The sequence below is a fragment of the Etheostoma cragini genome, chromosome 17 (genome assembly GCF_013103735.1).
Source record: "Etheostoma cragini isolate CJK2018 chromosome 17, CSU_Ecrag_1.0, whole genome shotgun sequence".
Taxonomy (NCBI): Eukaryota; Metazoa; Chordata; class Actinopteri; order Perciformes; family Percidae; genus Etheostoma; species Etheostoma cragini.
The window spans coordinates 13,091,523-13,105,559 of record NC_048423.1 but is presented as its reverse complement, the minus strand read 5'-3'; the positions used below and the strand labels follow the sequence as shown (position 1 = coordinate 13,105,559).

The window sequence follows — 14,037 nt, the reverse complement described above, 5'->3', positions numbered from 1 at the left end:
CTGGCAACTCCAACTGACAGTTTGGCTATTTGAAGAAAATGATTACGCCACACCTACTGTATGGTTATTATATCAACTTCTTTTGCATGACACATCATTTTGTAAATGTCCAAGAACTCTGTGGCACTGCAACTGTAATTTAAATCACATGTGCAAATATTAGTGATTGTAGAATAACAGTAGGTTTAAGGAGCACATCAGCAACAGAATATTTTAAAATTGTCTCACTATTGTTTGTCTTTATAAAATAATCTCCAGTGCAGACCGCCTGCTAAATTTTCCAAAACTCACAGTGGTCAAAAGACATAGAATGTTCCACTCTGTTATCAGGGGACAGCAATGCAATCAAATGTATTCACCTCAGTGGAGAATTCAACCACTGGAGGTGAGCTGCATTTCAATGAGACTAGAAGGCTAGGAATGTCTGGTTCGGTAACAGGAGGTGCAGGATGTGCCTTAGGTGTGTTCAAGAAGTTCATTCTTCAATGTTGTACTGAGCTCAAGGCTGCCATCAAAGCGAGAACATCTGTAGCTGACAGAATGGAGGCAGAGGAGAACGTCTTGCATTCTGCATTACATCACTTATTATTATTGTTGGTGAATATATTGCTAATATACATTGCCATATTGCTTTCTTCTTGTTCTAAGATGGATATGAGAGAAGAGGGATGGCATTCATTATTAGGTTATGTTTTAATATGATGGGACAGAATAAGGTAACTGTGATGGGTTTGCAGGTGCAGCTGCACATTAAAGAACCACATCATACTCCTGTGCACATGTCACAAACTTGAAGTATTTTATAATTTCATAATTTCCTCGAATAGGGATATGCTTAGAATTCTGTAGGGAAATCCCTATTTTAAATGTAATTTCCTTTGATAAATAATCTGGATATTATTCTGATTTATGTTACTGAGAGGTGAAAGTTCAGTTACGACGATGTAATTAGGTAGCGCTGTAAAGCAGGGGAGAGCCGAGCCAGTTGAAGGCAACATAGACTATATTGCTGATGTTAGAAGATGTGTTGCTTTTTCCAAAAAGAACTGGCAAAACAAAGTTGTAAAAGAGAAGACGGGGTCTGTTTTAAGTGTGCAACACATACTCAAATATTGCCTTGCTTGTTGCTGTTTACCAGCAGCAATTTTGTCACTCAATCAGACCTGTTCAGCTGACATAGATACATATTTCATCACGTCCTGTTTGTGCTTCAATATGTAGTTTTTGTGTTGAATTGTGTTTCATCATCAAACTAGTTTCCTGAAACAACACAATTCATGGTTTGGAAGACAGCTTAGGAAGCTTAGTTACTTTTACTGACAGCAGGTGTTGAAACAAATGACAGATGACAGATTTAGTTAAAAATAGATTTGGATATTTTTCTGTGTTTTTTTCACATTTAAGTAATAGACTGTATCTGACAAACATAATACAATAGGAAAGGATAGAAAGGATAGAAAAGGACAGGGTGAATAATCCTGTATACATCCCCCAGTAATACATAGATAGACAAATCAGTTTAAGTACACATGGATGAAGAACACACAATGTACTATGTACTGCACAAAAATGAACAGAGATGCAGGTGCTTTCCACCTTCATAATCTACAATATAATGGTATGCAGGTGAAGTGCAGTTTATGCAAATTACATTTTTGTAGTCAGAGATTTACATGGAGTTTGCACTGATCTTTTTTTATTTGATTGTGTAAGATGCATCCAGATTAATTCCATTATCCCTTTTGTACAATCATTTCAAACAAAACAAGCTCTTAGAAATAAGTAGTCCTATTTTTTAATTATAATGGATGGATAATAACCTTTTCTATTAGGTTGCAGGTTGGATTCAAACCCGGGCTGCTACAGGACTCAGCTAACATGGGGCGAACGCTCTTACTGGGTGAGCTGGAGGACACCCCTTGTTTTCAATCTTAAAGTCGTAAAAATGTTATAGATAGAGACACAGAAGACAAAAACGGGAGAGGAAGTAAAGCGGGATATTGTTTTGATGGCTATGCAAAACTAATTTTATTACATATCTATGAGTACCTAAAATAGATTTGATGAGTACATTTGTGGAATCTTGAATTGCTTTTATGAATCTTTATTTCCTGCTTAATTTCACATAAGGAACAAGTCAATATGTGATTCTTTCTCTCATTACTTATATATGAATAAGGTGGATTTTTGTTTTAATGGATACTGAACAACTGTTTGACCATATACCTGTACACAGCTAAACTAATTAAAAGGAAATAAATTAACTTTAATCACATATTTTAAATCAATAAAATAAAAATGAAATGTGTTCCATAAGTATGTTCATTGTTTTGAGTGTGCAGGTAATCTTTTATTGCATTCTCTTCTTAACCATCTATATTTGACCAGCACTCCATCTATGTTTGGCAGGTATTTTCCAGCCTGTTAAACAGTAAGGAGCAGTAAAACTGGGATTTGTCTTATAGCTGTGTTGGTGGCCATATTGTTTGCATAATTTGGCAAAGCATCAATTGACAAAAAGATAAGGCTGGACTCTATGTGTAAATAAAGACTTCATATACACAGTATGTAATCAGCATCATCAAGAGAAAGTACACTAAAAGAAGATATTCTGTGTTTAGTTATGATACCAAGTAACTAACTGTACAGAATGAATTTTCATGAGTCAAAAAGACAAATTCCTCCATTTGTATAAACTTTATTTCAGACCCAGGGGGATCCATGTCACAATAAGAACATACACAAACAGAAAAATACAAAATACAGAGCCTTCCACAATGTTCAGTGTCTAATATACAGACATGTTTGCCAATGGTTCCACAGTCTGGAAGAGAATCTGACAGAACTGCGTACAGGGTTAGATACACCCAAATCAGTCACCTTGAGTAAATTTCGTTGCAGAAGTCATCCCAAAAAGGATTAATAAAGAGAAGTCTAAGTTTAAGTCTAAATATGAAATGTGGAATATCTGAATCATCCCTGAGTGGCCACTGAGTATGTGTACTGTATTTGTCACTGAGCTTGTATTGCACATTACATTTTCTCTTAAAGAACACTGTTCATGGAATTTAACAAACCTTGGATAGATGACATGATTGGAAAATGATTGGTGTCCACTTCATCCTGTTGGGTCCATTGTGAAAAATTATTGCAAACCCCATTCACAAACCTCTGTCTGACGTTGGTATGCTTTTCATCATGTAAGTTAGCTTGCATGCTGATTGCAACACGTTTACAATAATCCTCTGAGTAAAGTTACAACAGCAATATGTTATATTATTATATTCATTCTACCAACATCTGACATTTTGACACAACTACAACTTTAGACCTGCAACATTTGTTGTTTAAAAATAATGCTTCAGTTTGACGCAGACGTAAAGACAGCTTTTACGATTTAGCTGTATAAAGGTTTGTATTCATGTTAATCATTGTCTCCTGTCAATGGTATCCAGTTCATCTGTACACAGTAACACGAGCAGGGGTAAAAATGTAAACAGTTTTTGCACAAAAATAAGCATTTTCAAAAGTCACCGGAAATATATATGTACATAAACATAATGAGTCAAATGCGCATTTGCAATAAGTGACCTATGTGGACTCACTACTTGTTCTTGTGGATCAGATTCCCCATTCTTTGAATGAATTTCTCCAGCTTATTGTCATGGTGGCTTCTTGCAGATCGGGTGAGGTTGTGTTCAATAGCTGCCTCACCTTTAGGAAGACCTTTGGTTTTCTCTCTTTGGTGTCCAAAGCCCTGTGTAGAGTCCATAGAGCGTTTCTTCTCAAATGAGCAGAAAGGCTCAAATCTACTGTAAAGGCGAGTCTCTGTGCCTCGATCTTTGCTCCAGCTCCCTGAGTCAAGGCCGGGCCTTGCGCTTTTTTCCAAAAAGCTTTGTTTCTTCTGTGTGCTGGGTTTAGGGAGAATGACTTGGGGTGGAGTTGGGGGCTCCTCAGTTCTGAATCGAGGTTTAGAAGATTTTAGAAGGTTGTCCTCTATTTGCTTCCTCTGGTTCTCTGAGGAGGACCTAACAGAGCTGGTTGTGCTTTGGTGAAGTTTTCCTACACATGATATCCTATCCTCTTCCGTAGCTGTTAAGGTGTCTGTGCTGCAGTCTGACTTCAGACTCAGTGTTTCCATGATTCCTATTGATTTATCTTTTTTCTCTGGTATGTTCAATAAGGATTTTATTTTCTTGGAACTCTGCTTTAGGAAATGCTGGGAGCCCATGCTGTTGGATTTAGCCGTTAAATCCTTGGTATCTACATCCATGCCTGCTGCGGACACAGTCCTCGATGGGGGCTCCTGCCAAGTGGGATTGAGTCTACCTGTACTACTCTTGACATCGTAATGAGAAACCGATCTCTGATCCTCTTTTAGATTTGACATGTATCCTCCATTGAGTGCATTGATCCCTGCTGTGCTTCTAGTCCCTTGAATCCTTGGGAAAGCTCCAGACATGTGATCTGATGATTCATGCATGTACTCAGTGTTTGATCTTGGATCTGCAACGCTATGCCTTTTGTGCCAACTGTCTGTTTGCATGTCTGGGTTTGTGATTATGTCTCCACCTTTAGCTCTGCCTAGGCTAGCGTATACAGAATGGTGGGAGGTTCTACCTGGGCCGTAGCTTGAATTATTCCAATTGTCATCCAAAAACTGCGAAGTTTGTCTCTTTGACAGGAACTCTTTATTAACTATTCTATTTTCAGCTGCTGCTGTTGAATTCCAATGCCTAGATGAGTATTGAAAAGAAGTGTTTGGTGCTGCTGAGGAGTTAACACCAGTTGAGGAGTTGTTAATGTGTCTGTTTGGGTCCATGTGCTCTGGTATAGGGGGCCTGAAAGCAAGGGAAGACCTCAACCTTCCTTGCGTGAATGAGTTAGCTTTGTCCTGGGGTTCAAACTGGTCTAAATAGTCACAAGAGTCTCCAAATGGGACGTCAGGGTTTTTGAGGTAAGACTCAATCCTCCATGTGCGCATGAACGACTTAGACGTATTCTCTAGTGTTGGCAAGTTTTGCTGCATGGACAGAATCTGTTTATCCTTGCCATTGTAAGATTGACGAATGTTTTGACCTCTGTGTATCTGTGGCACTTGCAAGTAATTATCCATGGGGTAGTTGTTTGTTCCGTTTCCTGTTTCTCGAGAGATATTCCAGTTGCTTGCTCTGGGCCTGATGTTCTGCGGCATATATCCATCTTCTCTCTCCCCAGCATAGCTGTGCCTTTTCATGAAGTTTATCATCTCGGGAGACTGATATTGGGGCATCTTGTTCTGAATGCCGACCCCATTCTCAATCAAGGGCACAAACTTGTTAGGTTCCTCTTCATAGAGCCTCTCCTCAAGGTCTCTCACGCCTAGTTTCCTCTCACAGGTCTTCCGATAGACTGTGTCCAGCGTGTGCCTCAAATGGTCCATGCGCTCAATTTTTGGGGCGGAATGATATTTTGGCAAAATCGTTTGTCCGTTTGGCTCATTGCGTTGGAATAAACCCTCTGGGGGGCAGAGTTCAGCTGGCACAGTCGACCGGGCGTAGAGTGTTCGAAACTCCTCATCATAGGACTTCACCAGGTGGCCTGTGATGACCTGAACCATGCTCAGATTGATCTTCTCAAATGACCATGCGAAGCTGAAAACAAACAGAAACAAATATTATTTATTAACTTAACGTTGATAAAATAGACGGATGTGTGAACACTCAAAATGTTGCTTTGTGCATTTAACTTTTTATATAGATGGGGCAAAAAGCTACAGACAAAAAGTACAAAATGAATGCAGGTTTCACTTCCTGTCTGGGAAATATTTGTTTTGTTTTGTGTTAGCACATTCTCTTGAAAGTTTGGTCATCTTATTCAAAAGGCAACAGTAAGAAATTATGAAAGCAATTTTGTAGGGAGTGTCAGTAAATGTAGTGCTTTGCTTCATGAAGCATTGAGTTTATGCCTCAGGAGTCTTAACCACTGCGGTTTTATTTACCTGTATGAGCCATAAATTGCTGTCTGGCAGTCGACTAAGAGAAACTTCTGCTCCATTGTCCCGTGAAATTTAGCTCCTGATCGACAGAGGTAATCCTGACCCTTCACAGTGCGCACCCTCATGTTCTACGGTCAGAGCAGTGAAAGGAACATGTTAAAAAATATTTATATGGTTAATTCTTACGGCAGAAGGTAAAGGAGTACGTCAATCGTCAAAAACAAGATCTGCGGTCAGTGCAGATTAAGGTGACAAATTGAAAGGCACAGGGTGCCCCAGCTGTTGTCGCTGGTATGTGATGTGCACTTGCTGGGAACGCAAAGGGTGTGTTTGAATCTTTATCGTCTCTTTCACAGAACAATAATGATGACTCCACCCAAACAAGCTGGAGAAACCAGGTTTTAAATCAAACTTTTGACCTAGGCTAATAAAAAAGATTTGAATCAACATTTGCAGTTTTGCATGCATGTGTGAGATTTAGATGAAAAGATCAACTACCGTAAGTGAACAAGTGCATTTCATAGAGGTCAAACTGTTTTACAGCCACACAACAAAGAATTTGTAATTACTTTTCAAAATGTAGGCTTACTCTAATAAGTTAGTTAAAGTTAGTTAAAATTTCAAATCAAATAGTTACTCTGAGTTGTTGAATTTTGACATCTTGACTTTCGGCCATTGTGAGGAAACTTTTCAAATAGAAATCATCCAAAAGCACGTAGACCGGGACTCCTCTTACAGAGGCGTCAACAGCTTCTTTGAATATATCTACATCAGTGAACGTGTCCATCACGATGGCAATGACCTGCAATGGAAAGTGAATGTGGATCAGTTCAACGTCCCAAAGACCAGAGTGCATAAAACCAATTTACACGCTACAGACTCTCACAGTCGTCATTTATAAACATGAATAATAAATATAATATAAATATATAAAGTCTGACAGCTAGAAACAGATAAAACCTTACAGTAATGCTAAAACAAGAATGAACAGAGACAGACTAAGCATATGTGGTTAAAGTAACCAATGTGATTTTACTGTGTCGATACACAAGGAGGAATGCAGGAAAACATTTTTCCATGTGGAGGACCAGGTTAAATTTTTTTTTTCTCTCATTTCACTTTAAACAAATTGCAATTGCAGTTCATCTAGGACGTTCATCATGATAATGTGCAATTTCAAAACAATAAATATTATGCAGAAGCAACATCACATATATTAAGCTCTTTAATGAAATCCTGTCCAACAATGTTGTGTGCTGTTTGGACTTGTTTCTTTCCCTCGTTTAATTTCCTGTGTCTGAGGTTTCTGTCTTTCAGATGAACCATCGTAATCATGAATGCTCCATCCCAAATATGCATACATTTAAATAAATATTATACAACTTTCAAACAGAGAAAGACAATCAAGCTGTTGCGTCCCATGACATTTAATGTGGATTACTTTACTCTGCACTGGTTGTTGTTATGGGGAAAAGAGAAAAAAAAGGTTTCATTAGCTTTTTCTGAATTGATATGTTGTTCTCTTAATCCATTCCTGTCAGTCTTCTGCTGTGTTCGTTACTTCAATTAAGACCTAGTGCCGCAGTAATAAAGTTGGAAAGAAGCAGCAGAATGCTAATTGTCTACTTACCACAATATTGAGCAAAAAGTTTGTTCATGATTATCTGTGTAATGAATATGACGCTATAATGTAGTGCTAGTGCTGAATGTGGTTCAGGTGCTTACATGCTTTGACACAAACTACACACAGTGGGAAAAAAGTGTGTCTGAGAAATGCCCAGCTCTGGGACAAGGCTGCTGTATGTCAGTACGCACATTGGTGCTTTTTTGGGATTCTGCCTAAGCACATTGTTGCAGGTACATTCTGTAGATTTGATTAGATTACCTGTCTTGCATTCTGAATTTGCTTCCGGATCACTTCTTTGATTGTGGGGTTGTTTTGTCTTGGTGGATGAAAAAGCAGATCTATATTTGTCTGCAGTATTTCATGCATGACCTCTGGCCACCCCAACTCCAAATTTGGCGTCTCCACATCCGAGTGCACGGGCCAGTACGTCCCTGAGGATGATTGGTTGTCCGGTGGACCATTGATTTCCTCTGCATGGGTTTGAACGGGGAGCTGTTCTACATTTTCAGTGATGAAATGGATCTCTTTCTCTGAGAGGAAGCTTCCAATACGTTCTTCCTTGAGTAACTCTTGGTAACTGTCTCTGCCGCAGCCCACCAGGCGATCAATCGCCAGGCGATATGATTCCCTGTAGTGGGGTTGGATGTAATCTGGATGGATCTCTGACTTCAATTCTCCCCTCAGGGAGGACAGCAGGGAAAACTCTGGAGACTCCATCACTCCAGAACGTTTCAGCACCTGAGAGAAAAATAATACAGATCAATGACATGATGTCAGGATCAGAGAACAAACACTGCTTTAGTGGAACATGCTGAAAGACTCTTGTTGAGCATAACCAGGCAAAGTAAAGTGTAAAATAGTAGTACATGGAATCTACCAGTGTAAATATCACAATAATAATTAAGAAAAAAACAACCTTTCTTAAGTTTTTCACTGGTGTTACAATATGACCTTACAATAAGGAGAACACATTTCTGAGAAACAAAACTGGAGATGATTAATGAATAGCTAACAGACCTCAAAGTAGATAGAGATGGGTAACTTGAGAACAGAATGCACAAATACTCTGTTAATGAACCACCGTGTTCAAATATCTGCACAAACTCTAAATTAACCAATTGAATTTAAGAAATACATACTTGTTAAGGTTGATTAGTTCCTTTATTGTTTCCCAGTGGCTAAACAAATGTGTATTGTAAAGGATGCAGTGTTTGTTTACATTAGGATTGTGTGTACCACAGTTGTAAAGAGGTCTATATTTTCAATCTGTTGAGTTCAAAAACACTGCAATGCATACTCAATATTTCCATCTGTTCTTTAACAGTATTACACAGGAGATTACTTGCCTGTTATTTCTACGGTTGATGGTGAATGAGATTTGCTTCAAACAAGCCACATCATGAAAACTGACTCATCATTCACAGACACAGAACCTGTTCGTTCATTTAGTATGCCTCCCCGTTAGGTTACCATTGGAATAATTTATGTTTCAAAAATAAAAGTAAAATGCGGTTTGCATGTGTTGAATAAATCTCTCAATGAAAATTTAGAAAAAAGCTCGCAACAAACCATTCTCTTCTTTAAAACCTCCTATGGGATGAAGCCTAAGTTTAATGTCATTTTATTTAAAACACTTTGAAATGATGTGATGATGACATAAATCAAACCTCACTGAATAAAAGCACAGAAACAAGTGGCGTGTTAAAGATGCAAGCATTTCACTTTAGTATGTCATCTGTCATGTCTTATATATCTAAACGTCAAGAATACAGAGAAGCAAGATAAATCTGTAATTTATAGCAGCTGTACGGCTGACAGCCCAAAATGGAGAGTTTGTTAACTTTCAGATGCCGGTATTATGTATGAGTGAAGCTCTCCTTCTTGTGTTTCTTTCATTTATATAGGCTGTAGACCCTGCTGCAGTGCTTATACAATAATATATCTATTTTCAGTTTTGCATGTCAAAGATCCTTTGAAGTCAGCATTAACTCTGCTGTATCTTATTTAAAAAGAGATGCCAATCTGTAACAAAAAAAATAAATAAATAAACCCTTCAGCAGGGTTTACAATTTAATCATTACCTATACTGCACTGCACAACTTTGTACAAACACAATTTTCACTTACAAACCTCCCACTGTTCAGTGGAAAACGGAGGTGCTTAATATTCTTACAGAAACGCTGCTTCTTGCTAAACGCTAGTCACGACTACAGTATCTTATGCTAAACAACAGCAACTTACATTTGGATTGTGAACTTTGTTAAAATCCTCTTGACTGCTCCGTAAGTATCCCTCTCAGATTTATCTATGTTCAGCTTATGTCCAATATTTGGAGAACCTGCCTGCTGAACGAGACAAAGACAAGGAGGTGTCTCAACACGATAAGCAGTCTGCATGCAGGGTGTGGATTCCAGTTTTGACATGCAAATGGTATGGTTGGAAACTTGCACACAGGCAGCCATAAACCTGTTTGAGACATTTAGCCACTCCCCTCCTCCCTTCAGGAACAAAGTTCACTCTAACGAATATCAAGATAATCAAAGAGGCTTTGATGAATACTTCAGGGTTAGTGGCACTGGACCTTGGCAAAGTTAGCTGTCTAGTGCTGTAAAATGTACACATACTGACACAAAAATGCATGATTTTGCTTCAACATTGACTTGCTTTGTGTTTCTTGACCTGCATCAGGTGACAAAAGCTGCAATTTTCTTAATGAGAAGATGCCCACAAACCCAAATAAAGTTACTTTACTTTACGTCAGATGTGGCTGAAAAATCAGGGTGGACCTATACAAACTGTGTTGGGGACACAGCTGATATTGCATCTGTCAACAAAAACATACTTCTGATGTCCTTGTAAATGCAGAAAGGATGCAGACATTTAGCATGAAGCAATATTAGAGATTTTGTGAGCTTTCTTCCTGTTCCTTATTTTGTAAAATCTTGCTAATGGGAGGACTGAGTTGTATAGTTGTGTCTTTTACATTAAGACACAACTATAGATTAATACTGGTGACATTTGGCATTGTTTGTCCTATCTGGTCAGCTTTCACTAAATCATTTGAGAAACTGGCTCATGATGTCACTTCTGCGTAGAGGAGCTGCAATCCCCAATGCCGTTTCACAAAAGCTTACAATGACAAGTATTGCCTTGAAGGCTAAAAGACATGTTGGTGGAATTTATGAATGTATCTTTTGTAGTTATTGTACAAAAATGATGAGTGTTTTTTCAGGAAGGCAAAAATTGATTAATTTTGCAAAACAAAAGAGAAATAATATTACCTTTGTTAATAAAGTGCTTTTCCTAAAAAAGCTCAAAAGAGAAAAGACCCGGTCACCTTCAGTTTTCCGGTTTTACCGAGAAATGTACAGGAATGATCTGCCAAAGGATCTCAGCTAGCAGTCAGGCTCGGAGTGGGGCAGGAGGACAGCTATCCGCCTGCCTGCCTCAAAAGTTATCATTAAAATTAAAAGAAATCTACAGGTGGATGGGAGCTCTCCTCTTTGACCTCGACATGAGTCTGGCTACAGAGTTTTGAATTAGCAACTCTAGTTTATTGAGTTTAGTTGTGTGACACATGTGAAGAGTTCATTGAAGTATTCTTAACATGATGAAATGAAAGCTTGAATTACTGGTTCTAGTGTTCTTGTTGAAGTTCTTGGCAGGTAAAAATGTCTTGATTTTTAATTGTTTTCTTAACTGGAAAAAAAAACATGTTTGGACAACAGAATGTATATGCTATTTGAAGTTGAGGTGGTTTATTTAATGAACATGTAAGTCAGAATGTGTCACATTTACACTCTGATACATGAATATTTACACTACACATTGTGTGTTCATTGCATCATGATTATATTCATATTGTAAACACTGCTGACACTCAGATGCGCACATGCAGCGATAATACTGTGTGGAGTCAATAACTCCTTTTAATTCTTTTATGAAGAGAACCTGGTTTTCCAGTTCTTTTCACTCAGTAAACACACACAACTTTAAAAAGTTTACCTTCAATACTAAATGTTCCTATGCTACAATCCATTCAAGCAGGACTCAAATAAGATCAACTGAAAAAAATAATCTGAAACGTTTTTAGTTAATTCTTGCTGAAAGAAATCCTTAGATTTTAGTGGGATCCTTTTGCAAGACCATTATGATCTCACAGTAAAATGGTTCAGGTTGAAAAAGATTTGCTATACTGAAAACACAAAATGGAGAACAGCACACAAGATATATTCAAGTGATATTACTGGAGGTGGGTTTTATATTAGTAGGAAGGTTTTTCATTTAAAGTGCCTGTGTGTGAGTTTTTCTCAATTCACTCTTAAAATCAAATATTACTGCTTCAAAAGTGTTAATCAGACACCAACAATGCCTGCAAGGCTTGAATGTGACAGGAATAATGTTTTAACTCTACAGTGGATTTACAGTGGTCAAGAAACTTTAGCTTTTGGATTTCATCCAGCTTCAGAGTATCTCTACAATCAGCCCCAAAGCATTTCACAGGTCAGTCCAGGTTTGTAAGTAAAATATCCTTAAGCTCTAAATAACTAATAACTGATAACTAATAAATAATAATTTGGCTGAATGACACCAGTTCTCACACTGGCTGTAGCATGTACACACAGGCACACACTGATGTCACCACTAAATGCCTGGACATGCAAATACACTGCACAAGAGGTAAAGGGTAAAAACCTGTGTTTGTTATGTGGCACTCTCATACTTTGTCATGTTGCATTCTCTTTAGCTTATTAGGCTTATGTGCTTTTTGTCGTAGATTAAGATCAAAACAACTAATTTAACAGCTCTTTTCTTTATACCCTGAATATGACATTACAGCCAACAGCCACGTAGCTTAGCTTATTTTAGCATGAACACTGGAATACCGGGAGTAACTAAATCCTCCTACTATACCTCTAAAACTCATTGAATAACATGTTATATTGTTTAATTTTTACAAAAATGTCAAACTATTCCTTCAAGCCAACAACAATTATACAGTGTGTGATATGTAAGAGGAACACGAAGACACTCTATTCTTTTCTTAAGATCCACTGTGGCTTCACCTAAAATGGCCCAATGAAGAACAAGATATCTGTGCATTGTTAAGTTGTGTCTTGTATCTGGGTGTGTGTGGAGATAAAGTAACCTATGCGTTAAGTCACAGGGAGTTTTCTTTTCCTGAAGCGGCCTCCATGTGAGTCACCTTTTGTGACACCCAATCCCAGCTCCTTGCTGTCATCACGATCAGTTCCCCAGGCGGTTCTTGGCTCATACTGGCAAGTCTGAGCAAGTGTTGAGTGTCGTTCAGTCGTCTGATTCCCATTAGCACGACTATGACCATGAGGTGAACACAAATTACTAAGAAGACGGATCAGTCTCAAAGGCAATTTATAATTGTTTAGCGTGTCATTCACACGAAAATAACTTTGTTCAAGTTATTTTCGTGTGACTGTAAAAATATATATTTTGAATAGTTTTCTTTTTGAGAAAAATCCTACAGAGACTGAGCAACACACTGAGTAGACACATAATTATAATTATAATTATATTGTAATAATGATAATGTTTAAAATGGAAGCGGCATGATAACATGCTTATATAAAAGAAGACATCAAAGTTGTCGGTTGATTTGAATTACAGGTTGCCCTGTAAATGCTTTATCTGATTGTCTCCGCTGAGGCGCATGATGTCATACAAACCGCTTCGTGAGAATGTGTTGTTTAAACACAGGAAGGAGAGTTGTACAACCACATGGTTGATAACAGCTTGTTTGGTGGTTTATATTATGAAGTCAGTCAGTCTGTAGAACAAGGAAGTAATAAATGGTGGGAAGCCGCATCAATCAAATTCTACTGCCATGCAAACATTCAGTTACTTGCTACCTCTCAAAATAAATATGAGAAATATGAGCAATTAGAGGCCAGGTGCGGGTGTTCTGCCTTACAAAGGCAAAACAAGGGCAATATACTATAGCTGGTCAAGTTTTTGGTAATTCGAACCTGTGTCAGAATTTCTGACATCTGTTTCACTTTATACATATACTGTAGAAATATGTGATTTCTGAGGAAAAGTCTTTGAATAAATTAGCAGTGACTGAAAACAAAACATAAACTTTGAAGCAACCAGACAGGGAAAGTACAGCAATGGCATAATTCCATTACATGGTACCTGGTTTACATGGTATTGTTTTTCTATTATGGAAAGAAAGTACCTGGAAACATGCCAACTGGTACTTTTTTTTCTTCACCTCCGTTGAGCTTCCAAGTTGCGAGCGAGCTGAGGCGATACCAAGAGGGGACGTGAAAACCTGCAGACTACTGATTGGTCGGAGAGAATCGTCACTAATCACTGCGCCATTATTGCTAGCCTCAGATGGGGGTGTCCTGAACAAACCCGCCATTTTTAAACAGTTTAGCCACAGTGTTTTTAA

General features: G+C 38.1%; 1 protein-coding gene across 1 annotated transcript; it reads right to left on the bottom strand.

Moving 5' to 3' along the window:
• Positions 1-2,663: 2,663 nt before the first annotated feature.
• fam83b (family with sequence similarity 83 member B) lies at positions 2,664-10,023 on the bottom strand. Its single transcript, XM_034897941.1, has 5 exons — positions 9,846-10,023; positions 7,863-8,342; positions 6,615-6,779; positions 5,981-6,105; positions 2,664-5,633 (listed from the first exon to the last, which is right to left on the bottom strand). The coding sequence occupies exons 2-5, from the start codon at positions 8,319-8,321 to the stop codon at positions 3,605-3,607; spliced, it is 2,778 nt and encodes a 925-aa protein (XP_034753832.1). The 5' UTR covers positions 8,322-8,342; positions 9,846-10,023; the 3' UTR covers positions 2,664-3,604.
• Positions 10,024-14,037: the final 4,014 nt, after the last annotated feature.

Bases quoted from the DNA above. Each gene is read 5' to 3' on its own strand.
- fam83b (XM_034897941.1), bottom strand. From the start codon at position 8,321: ATGGAGTCTCCAGAGTTTTCCCTGCTGTCCTCCCTGAGGGGAGAATTG. The intron at 6,780-7,862 runs GTAATCTAATCA...TTTCCATTGCAG, and splicing joins AAATTCAGAATGCAAGACAG to GTCATTGCCATCGTGATGGA. The intron at 6,106-6,614 runs GTAACTATTTGA...CTCTGACCGTAG, and splicing joins TCAAAATTCAACAACTCAGA to AACATGAGGGTGCGCACTGT.